At 30.2% G+C, this 11,783-nt stretch overlaps 1 protein-coding gene across 1 annotated transcript; it reads left to right on the plus strand.

Moving 5' to 3' along the window:
• The first annotated feature begins 4,620 nt into the window (after positions 1-4,620).
• On the plus strand, positions 4,621-10,029 carry LOC126692972 (protein cornichon homolog 1). Its single transcript, XM_050388802.1, has 4 exons — positions 4,621-4,935; positions 5,960-6,141; positions 7,826-7,948; positions 9,718-10,029. The coding sequence occupies exons 1-4, from the start codon at positions 4,861-4,863 to the stop codon at positions 9,776-9,778; spliced, it is 441 nt and encodes a 146-aa protein (XP_050244759.1). The 5' UTR covers positions 4,621-4,860; the 3' UTR covers positions 9,779-10,029.
• The last annotated feature ends 1,754 nt before the right edge of the window (positions 10,030-11,783 follow it).

The following is an 11,783-nucleotide window of genomic DNA, read 5'->3' on the forward strand; positions in this document are numbered from 1 at the left end:
TTGTGAGTGTTTAGGTTCAATGGAGTTCTCTTATATAAGAGTCTTTGGATTCAGATTGGGTAATGTCGATAAGTTCTACATGGGATAACAAATTAGAATAGGTTGTTCTATTTGTAAACTTCAATCTATGTAGTCGATCTATTTTCTTCATGATTGGTAGTTAAGCCCTTGAAGTGGTTTTTACTTTTGATTAATTGTTGTTAGTTACTTATGCAATCTTGTGTTTGACTGCATTAATCATAGTCATATTGATAATATTATTAGGCAAAATAATTTTTTTTATTAATAATTATTTAAAATAGTGTTGGGGAAAAATCATTTAGTAGAATGCCTTTTTCATGAATAAGTGTTTTGAAAACACAATTGCTGACTTGTCAAAAGTTAACAGAGCATAATTTACACCAAGCATGATTTTAGTTATATTACATTTTGAAAACATGATTTTAGTGTAAGCAAATTTGCCTAGAAATTATGGGGGTATTTGGTATATGTGTTAAAACACATGTTTTCTGTTTTTAAATAATATTACATATATTTCCACACACTTTTTCACCTACACGTATTTCAAAAAAAAATTGAAAACTGTTGTTTAAACACATATATCAAACGAGCCCTATGTTTTGAAAACACAAGTTCAACGCAAAATATTGAAATTTTAAGTCACTTTGAAATCATGTTTCCAAAACACAATTTCAATGTAAAACACAAAATTTCAAAATTTACATTGAACTTGCATTTCCGTAACATAATTCCAGTGTGGAAAAAAAAAAATTATACTAAACTCATGTTTTCAAAACACGTTTATTGTAAATTTTAGAATTTTGCAATATGTGCAAAATCTATTAAAATGCACCTACCCCAGATTCGTTAGCTCCTATGCTCAGCACCTCAAAACACGAGTTTATCTTCTTCGATCTCTCCCGTTCCTCTCCTTACACCATTATCATTTTTGTCACGTCTCCATCTTACGAAGTTCGCTTAAAAAGCAAATCAGGTGTTTAACGCTAAAATCATGTTTTGGAAAGACTAGTTCAGTGCAAAATTTTCAAAATTTGTATTTTACATGGAAAATACAATTTAAAGGCGAATGTGTTACAGTAAAATAGTAGCGTTTAAAATTCAATTTTTTGTGCAAAATGTGAAAGCATAATTTCTAGGTGTACATTATGGCCTATCAGCTCATGCCACATTTATTAAGTGGAATCATATTCTCCCAAGTCCCAAATAATTTTTCCACAAAAGCTATTTTTAATAATTATTAACCACACTTGTGTTCATAAAAAATAAAAATTATTAACCACACTTGTAAACAAAAGCTTTCCTTATTCCTTACTATAGTTACTAGTCGCTAACCTGTGCTACACGGGAACCTACCTATTTGTGAAGTAGACTAAATTAATTTTATAAAATTTTAAATTGATTAAGAAACTATACCATTGCATGATTTCCTCTTGTATAAATTCAATTTGTGTTACAATTTAACAAAAAGTCATTGCTTTAATGTGCAATGGCTTACAAAAAATTTGTCAGACAGTTTCAGATACTACAAAAAAATAACTCAAAAATTTAGATATTAAAACTTTTGAAATACCAAAAAATTATTAAAGAATTAGAAGACTCACTACTTAGGAATTATTAAAATAAAACAAAATATATATGACTAAACAATAGAGAAATATAAGAGAAAGATGAGTTACACTCAAAAGAATAATTTCAATTATTGGAAGCTTTTTATCTTGTAAAAAAAATTCTAAAGAGAGTTTGGTGGTTTATGTATGAAATTTATTTTTAAAAAAATACATGAAAAGCCATAAAATAAATTTTTTTTTTTTTTTTAACAAAGTAGAGGAGAAGAAAATAACATAAGAAGAGCTCATACCTTTACTTGATTAAAAAAAAGAAAAAAAAAATATATATATATATATATATATATATATTGGGGTTTGCATTACTTTTATAGTGTTCACGATTAACTTTGCAAATTTGGAGATAAATTATCAACGTTTGAATTTGAGTTTAAGTTAAACTTATTAAAGAGATAGAGTTTCACTTTTTGTTAAGTTTGGACTTATTTAAACACGTTTATTTAAATAAAATGATAATTATTTATTTATTTATTAATATTGTGTTGACGTAGAAAATTGTGAGAGCTTTAGAGGCTTCAGATTAAACAAAAATAATTCTATTTTAAAAAAATGATAATAATGACTTTGAGTTTAAATTGGACTTGTTAGAGAGATAGAGTTTCACTCCTTATCAAGTTTGGATTAAACAAAAATAATTTTATTTAAATAAAATGATAATTTTATTTAAATATTGTGTTGACATGAAAAATTGTGAGAATTTCAGAAGTTTCGGTTTTATATATATAGACTAGTATTATACATTGCACGGCTTAATAAAAAAATTATATATAATTTTTTTTGATAATATAAGTAAATTTAATAACAAATAAAATAGTAAAAATATTTTAAAAATTATGGCAAGTTTTAAATTTCAAAAAGCTCTTAGTAGTAAAATTGTAAGTTTTATATTATGGCAAGTTTTATATATGGCACTTAAAAATCTTTCCATTATTCTTACTAACGTGTAGAGCAGTAAAAGTGCTAACCATGTATAAACTTCTTGCATATATAACCAAAAACAAATTCCATAAATTACAAAAATATAACAAATTCTATTAATCACAAAAATATAAGTATTTAGAGTTTCTAAACTAGAGTAATGCTATGTATACAAACTATTTTACAACATTTTTACAAATTGCTGATGTAACTTTAGCATTTTTCAAATAGTTATTGCAAGTAAAAATGTGATGTTAGTGATGAATATATTAGAACCGTAAGAATTAGCCATATCAGTGGTTTATAAAAATGTTGTAAAATAGTTTATGTCTATAGCATTACTCTTCTAAATTGCAATGTAAATATAAAAGTTTACCTATAAGTTATTTTAATGTTACCATAAGTGAGGAAATAATCAGCATAATCAATTAAGAACACCAAATCAAAGATGAATTGCATTGTCTAAAATTTTTTATAAAAAAATCATAGAATTTAAGATATAATTGAACTATGTTAGTATCTAGACCTTCTAGGGTACCACACTCAAATATTGTATTGCAATGTAAATGTAAAAGTTTAAATATGTAAATACATACTCGCAAAGCTATAGGTAGAGGAAGAGAAGAATAGAGGTTGTAGGTAGAAGAATAGAGAAAAAGAATTGTATTGTAGGTATTCATTATGAATTATTTGAGATATATATACAGTTCACATTAAAGAAGTTGATATGAACAAAAAGTCTAATATTAGCCTATTGTTAATTGAATAGAATTGTATAAAAGACTTTTTTCAAGTGGATCACGTTGCTGTTTTCCTTTTACATGTAGTATTATATGTTTTTTTTTTTTTTGCTATTTTTTTTTTTACGTGTAGTAATATAATTATAGGAGAAGAAGATAAGAAAACAAAATTATACCTTTTTTTTTTATAAAAAATCTAAAACGTGCAGTTGTGTACTACTTCTCAAAAAAAGTAAATCGTGTATTAAAAATTTGTTAGATCGATTTTTAATATATAAGAATATATATACTAATATATTAATCATTAATTATCATTCTAAAAAAAAAAAAAAAACTTGTACTACTTCCTCTCTTTACGTGAGTTTTTTTTTTTTTTTTTTTTTTTTGTTATTGAACATTAGGGTTTAAGATTTTTTTGTTTCTTTTTTTTAATTAATATTTTTTTTCAACTTATATATATTATAATAAGAAAATGATTAGATGAAGAATTTGGATAATAATCAAATTATGATTTTATCAACTTAGAAATTATAGGAAAAGAAAAATTATATATATTTTTATTAAATCTAATAAAATTCTGCAATTATAACTATTTTTTAAATAATCTAAATCTAAAACTTGTAAGATTAACATGTAAGATTTTTTTGTTGCTATTTTTTTTTTAATTATAATTTTTTTCAGCTTATATATTATAATTAGAAAATGATTAGATGAAGAATTTGGATTGTAATCAAATTAAGATTTTTATCAGCTTAGAAATTATAGGAGAAAAAAAATTATATATTTCTTTTAAATCTAAAAATCTTTAAAAAAAAAAATTCTACAATTTGGTGAAGCCACTTAGCACTATTACGACTTTTATTATATAATACTAGCCACATCACACGCACTTTGTGTGTGCAATGAGGGTTTTTTTTTTGTTTTTTTTTATGTTTACTGAAAACTTTTGGCTTATTGGTCCTATTTTATTGCAAAAACAAAAATTATCTATATTTTTTATATTTAAATTTAATTTTTTATTTTGAGAATTTAATTTAAAAGTAAATAAAGTAATTTGAAAATCAATAGGAGAATGACCTTATTTTTTAGGCAATATTTTAATGGAAATTAGAATTGTATTTTTATCAGATTGTCCTTTAATTGTCTCTACATAAACATAGGAGTGTAAGAGTAATTTTAAACAAAAAAAAAGTAAGAAATCCAAACAAGAGAGCCCTTTAAATAGTACTATAGATGATATAAATTACAGTATTTTTCATTTAATTTAATTTTTTATATCTTATGAAAGTGTTCTACATGAGAGATGTTTGTCTCTGTCACGAGGTAGAGTTAGTAAAGTTTCTAAAATAGAGATTGTATCCCATCAAAAAAAAAAAAGAAAAAAAGAAAAATAGAGATTGTAAACCCCAGTCAGTTGAATTGAGCAATGAGTTTAATAAACCAAAATCCATGAGAGCGGGGAAGAGAGGCAAAACCCGTTAGCTTTAAAAACCCACACACACACACAGTGACACAGACCCATTCCATTTCGTCATTTCGAATTGAACAACAACATCATGTCGATGGACCTCTTCTTTTGGATCATCGCTTTTCTCATCAACTTAGCTCTCATGGCTTCCACCTTTTATCAGGTTCTATTTTCTCTCTTAATTTTAAACCCCCATAATTCCTTTTCTTCTAAACCCCTATTTTCTTGTTCGGGCTTTCGTGATCTGTTATGGAAAATTTTTCTTAAATGCTGCTTCTGTGTTTGTTTAATCTATTAAGTTTCGTTTACTTAATTAAATAAATGTACGTTAATAAACACGATTTAGAGATTTAGAGATATAGTTTTTTTTTTTTCACTTTCTCAGCAACCAAACAATAATGGCGCATTGAATTGATGCCGATTTTGGTGATTTCTTTAACCATTTGTGTTCAATTATACCTAGATTGCATCCACGCACACACGCTCTTGAACATGTGTCATTATTAATATTTTTATATTGATTTTATCGCCTTTGCTCGAAAAGTGCCATTTTGATTTCTTTTTCATCAAGAAATTCGTAACTGTTATTGCTTTTACTATAACTGTTTTTAGTTTATCTAACTGTAGTTTATACCTGATTAAGTTGACAAAACGACCTTGATCTCTTGCCTTAGTCCTTATAGTTATAAATTAATGAAACATTCATCAAATACGTAATGCATATTCATTGATCATGTTTTTGGCTCTAGAATTTGGTGTGGCTCCGTATATGCTATGGACTGTTCAAAACATGTCGAGGAAGAACTGTATTTCGTGCTGTAAGGAATATAAAGGACATTTTTATTTGTTTTTTATGCGATACTTTTTAAGCAAGCATTTTCATTTCAAGAAAAGCATGATGATGTGGCCAAGTGTGCCTTGATGACGTGCTCGAATCAAGGTATTCCACAAGGGCAAGGCGTGTGAATGAGTAAGTTAGTTATGATTGATTTAGACACGTGGGATAAGTGCTGAATTAGCTTAGCTTTTGATTATTTTAGCATGTGAAAAATTTGTTTACTCGTGTGCTTAGGAATTAGTTAGTTGTTATGATGATGTCACATTCTCTGAATGATATTTTGGTAGATTTTTTTTTGGTTGATGCTAAAATTGGATATTCCTGATATCTCTGAATAATATTTTGGTAGATTGTGATCTTGACGGACTTGGAGGCTGACTACATAAACATTTACGACTCAGCAACTAGCATTAATCGCATCGTTCTCCCTGAGTTCATTGTCCAAGGAGTATTCTGTGCCAGCTTCCTTTTGACTTGGCATTGGTTCATGTTTCTGATAACAGTTCCTGTTACTTGCTATCATGTGATGCTGTAAGTATAATTTGTGAACAATATTTTAAGTACCATGTTATACTGTACGATGCATTTAATGCAGTTGGTGTTCTTTCTTCACTTATTTCTCTGCAAAAAGATCAACTTTAATATTAATTGAGCCAAAGGTTATAACACATGGCATTAGCAGGCTTGGTTTAGGTTAAGACAATGAGAAGGAAGTCTGTAGTTAATTTTGACATAATGAAGTAGTAACTCACCATAGACCTGTTGCCTGAGGAGCTTGGTACCGTGTAAGGAGATAAGATAGTAAAAGCAAGTCATGGAGTTTAAAAGGAGTTTGCATAAAGTAAATATCAAAACTTAGTTTTCACTAAGATCCTTGCAACATTTTGCCTTTGAGAATGTAGTTGAAATGCATTGACCAACTTCTCTTTAGATGGAATAAATAAAGGCTTTAAAACTGTTATTTAGATTCAACTTAGAATTTCTGATGTAAGTATTGCATTTACCAATTTATGTAATTCATGGAAACGATTAATGGATGAGGACTTTCTGCACTTTTGTTGTTTTAGTTGGCTTGTTAGCTTTGGTGTTTTCTTCACATTGGTCTAATCTGTTTTTCTATTTTGAATGAAAGATCAGAACAATTATACTCTTGTAGCCTGAATCCCCACCCCCACCTTTTTCTCTTTTGCCACATCAGTCTATCCTCATCCAAGATCAGGAAATTTTGGTTGAAGCAGGGACTTCTATTTTTCAAAAACAATAAATAATAAAAAATACATAGTTCTTTGTTTGTTGTTATTGGGATATGCCAAAATTGTAGAGAATTCCATGATATGGCTATCTGGATATTTTGTGTTCTTCTGGTCACCCATTTTAGTTTAACCTGATGGCATTTTTGAGCTTTTGAGATTATTGAACCACTGATTGCATGCATGTTGAGTTGTTTTCAAACATAGCTATATGATAACTACCATAAAAAACTAAGGCCTGCAGAAATTTGAATCCTGTTAAGTTATTAATGATTAAACTTTTTTTGTATTAGTGAAGAAAAACTTATCACTTTCTGATGTTTTGAAAAGTTAACTTCATTGATTGATTCAGGGCATTTGTTCCATGAGAAGAATTATATTTTACTATTCTAAGATAAATTGAGGGATTTCATAATTACTGCTATTTTTAGATTGGTTTGATATTATTGTTAAGAAATTATTTTATTGAAGTGATTGGAAATTAGAAAACCAATTGATTAGATCGAACACTTTTAGTTTTAAATTGTGACAAAAGGCATTGCAAATTATTTTATTTTTTATTTTTAAGTGCTGTTGACCATGGGAACTATGATGCCATTGGAAAATGGTGCACTAGTCTAAAAAGGATTTTGATGAATAAACCATTGGTTTGTACTGTAATGTCATTACCAGAATTAAAATGCAACGGTTCTGGTTTCCCCAAGAAATAATTGGTCAAGAGAAAACTAAAAAAAGTGGGAGCCAATAGCTTTAGCTCAAATAGCACCATATAGATATAGTTGTGGTTTCAAGAGAACTGGGAGTTTGTGCAACTTGTCAATAAAAAGGGAAAAAGAGAAGTGAAGACATTCAATGATTTTTCTGGAACCACTATAAAACTGCTGATGGTTGGACACACACACATGTTTATCTATATAGTTTAATTTAACTGGAATTGTCATAACCAGTCTAGTGCAATGATTCAGGTTTTTGAAACGGCAGCATCTTTTTGATGTCACTGAGGCGTTCAGATTTCTTAATGCTGAGAAGAAGTTTCGGTTAATCAAGCTTTGTTTCTACTTAGTGATCTTTGCCATAATCACTGGCAGGTGTGTTTTGTGCTTAGTACATAAAATATCTCTAGCAACTTATTAAGCTTTGAAGGGGTGATTGCCTTCTTCCTCTTAAGTGTGATTGTGTTAGGAACCTAGATGTAATTGCTTGGGATTTATCTTTCTTTGTTTTGTCTTTAACTCTTTTTTTAACACCAAACAATCACCAAATTCCTTCAAGATCCTATCTTTTAAATCACCTAACCCTAATTAGACTCTCAGGTATCAAACCTCATTCAAGAATGGCGTGTTCAAATTCTGATTGATTTTATGCGAGAAAGGGGGACCACCCTCTAAGCCTAAGTATTCCTCAATATCTACATGGGGTATATATATATATATATATATATGGTTATATGTGTTATGCATGTAAAATATTTCTAATATTTTCTTTAGTCATTTAAAATTCTAATGTTGTATTTTGGTGAAAATTATATTTAAGAAATCAATAATTTTTTTAAATTTAAAAATGTCTATTTTTTTTTCAAATCATTTCAATTATATTAAGATCATTCCTATCATATTCTTGTTACATATGAAATTTGTATACTTAAAAGGTGTAAAAAAATAACTATCAAAAAAAGTTCCTAAAACTGATAAGAAAAAAAATTAAGCCTTAGGGGAAAAATGGTACTTGTATCCATCCCTAATCCTTGGCCATGTTCATCTCAAAGTAACGCCCATCTTTGGGTGGATGGAGGTTGGCAGGCCTAGGTTAATAATAGTAGCCCACCCTCCTTTCCATCCACCCCTTTTACCACTCTTCCAAATGGTGGAGAAAGTCTAATCTCTTCTTCTTTCTTTCTCCTCCCTCTTCCATCCTCTCTCATTTCCACCTTACCAAACAAACCTTAGGATCATGGATAATAATTAATAAAGTTATGGCATATTAAAATTTTTAAAGATTGTCAATGAGCTTTATCCCGAATGTTGCCTCCTTCCCTTGTAAGAGTAAGCCCATCAGGATGCATGTATTACTTACATTCAAAAAGAAATCAAGATCAAAGTTACTCCCCTTATTTTATTTACATTTTCCTTCATCTTACACCTTTTTCCAATGTTATACCACTTAACAATATATTATTGGATTATTATTTTAAAAATCTTTCGTTGGATTACATGTTCTCTTTGTTATTAACACACATCAAATTTATTATTAATTGGTGTTATTTACTATTTAATCCATAATGTTTATGTATATAATTTTAGAACTTGAAATTTTAACATTGTTTAGATGAGATAACTATTGATCTTTGATCATCTTGCTATTTTACAAGCATGAAGTGTATAAGGAGACTATCATAGAACGGTGGATTTGTGAAAAAACACCTCTGTTATAATGTTATTGAATGGTAACATTGACAACACACAAATACATTTGAAAACCTCACTTATTTGCTTCATCTCAGTTTGGCAAAACCTGACACTCACCACTTCCAATTAGTAGCAGGGAATAAGCCTGATTAAACATGAGGGTTACCTAGTAATCCATCAGCTTCAGTTTTAAACTAGAAATCATAGGCACTTCAAAAGGGTTGAAATATCCTTGTATACCACCAGTTTACTATGTCACTGGTGGGCACAGAATGCTACCAACTTTGGGGCCATGTGAAGTTGGAATAACGGACTGCTTTTCATTTCTTTATCATCTGCAATTTCTCATTTATGAAATAAATTAGACAGTTATGGTGTCTTAAACTTTTGGGCTCTTGAATATTCCACTATTCTCTCTCTCTCTCTCTCTCATAGTTAATTTTAACCTGCAGGCTTGCATTATCTGTTTTCGAGTTTTTAAGTGATGCGGATGATGCCACACATTTGTTTTGAATGTGCACTGCTGCAGTAGTATGTTGGCAACTCATTGTAAGTTTGGCTTATAAATTTGGTCTATTTGAAAGGATGAAATTTAGCTCACTTGTTTAGATGTTTAGGAATCACTAGTTAGGATTAATACAATCAATCCCTCCTGACATTGGGTAACGGTTTTTTGATATCATGAGTGCTCCTTTTAATTTTGATTTGGGGAATACTTGTAGACCAATATTTATTGTATTTCTGGAAGGAGATTTTACTGTGCAGGAAGAGATTCTCAAAGGCATTTCCATGTGACATCCATCATCAGGTGTATTTAGCTAATCAGTCTTTATTAGATGTGTGTTTTTTCTATAAGTTGCCCCTCATACTTGATTGAATAACTTTAAAAGGATGTCTTATTTATCTGATAGGCGATAGCACATCTGGTCCCTGGACAGGAAATTGAAACTTTAGTATTCATTCATCTCTTGCTTCTCTCACTGCAAGTAACCACCAAGTGGGAAAGTAGTCCATGTAACCTAATATTAAGTATATGGTAAAGCCAAAAATGAACATAACCAGAGCATCAATATTGACATGTAAGTTATGGCAGCCTTATGAAAGGAGAGTACTCTTTCCTGAAAGCTGGCCATTCCCATGCTCCCTCAACTTGGTGCTTGCATTTAGTAAAGCATTTTTAGCCCATTGCTAACTATCAAACCTCATGAAGCCCAAGGTATGGGTTTATTTGGGTTGGGCAGAGATGTCTGATTTGGTGCCAGAAATGGAGTTGTGATGGGCTTGATTAGTTCCTAGATTTGTGATGGGCTTTTCTGACGAGTTACCAAACCTACTAGACTAGTACAATGACTTTTTAGTTTAGGTACCAAATAAACATGGACCCGCCTTATCTCACACCTAAAGTGTCCTCTACCCGACAGTCTGCCAGGCTCGACATACTATAGGCAGTTTCACAACAACGTTCCCATATTTGTACAATCAAAAGATGCTTATAATTATAATGTTGGTCCCACTTGAAAGTTTGAAAACCCATGGGCCCCTCACTCTATTTGTTGCACTGGTCCCCACTCTGATTAGAAATTTATAACCACTGATAGTTGACCCCAACGCAATTGCAATTGGGCCCAGGGGTACATGCAGGAATGTTGGGTCGTTTTCGGGCCCAGCGCTCGACTGCAGTTGTCATCTGTTTGACAATGGGACCCACATCATCAGGGTCTGCTTTCCTTTGTGCTACAGCCTAGTGGGGGCCTCATTCTGAGACGGGAGGTCACTGTCAAGTGGCCCTATTAAGTTCGACAAGATCTGGCCGTCTAATGTGCCAGCTTTTGCCTGAGTAATTAAATCAAAGGGCTTTTTGGGAAAATAACGAATAATAATGTGTGGGGCCGAGCCCTCCCACCCTTTTTATTTTTAGCTAGGCCTTTAATGATTAAACTAGTTGTGACTTCTGAGAACAGGGTTTGCCCACGCACTCCCCTGTTATGGTATGTGGATAAGTAGATAACTCGTGCCTTTTCTTTATAGCTCTTTCCTATGGTTCTTAAAATATGACCATAGAGAGGAAAATATTTCCAAATGTTCACAATCATTTTTCAGATGAATTATTCTCATAATTATGGAAGGGAAAAAAAAGTGTACCTATTCTTTCCTTGGGGATAAATTGTAAGCCCCATTCTTCATCCCAAATTTGCATTTGCATTGATATTCAAACTGCTGTTATAGCTTCGGCCAAAGAAATGAAAACCATTCTCATAGGCAATTTTTTGCTTCAAAAAAAAAAAAAAAAAACAAAAACAAAACAAAAGGTAATCGCCTCCTCAAAAAAAAAAAAAAAAAAAAATCCTCTTAATTTTATAAGAATGTAGTTTTGAAAATCTTGGACCTAATCTTAATGAGGAAAACAATAATACAACTTTCGTAAACGATTTTCATTTTTTAATTGGAACAGATTTTAAGAAATTTTTTTAATATTCTTCTATTTAGGGGTTTTGTATGCATTTTTCTTACAAGTGAA

This window comes from Quercus robur, chromosome 7 (assembly GCF_932294415.1).
Source record: "Quercus robur chromosome 7, dhQueRobu3.1, whole genome shotgun sequence".
NCBI lineage: Eukaryota > Viridiplantae > Streptophyta > Magnoliopsida > Fagales > Fagaceae > Quercus > Quercus robur.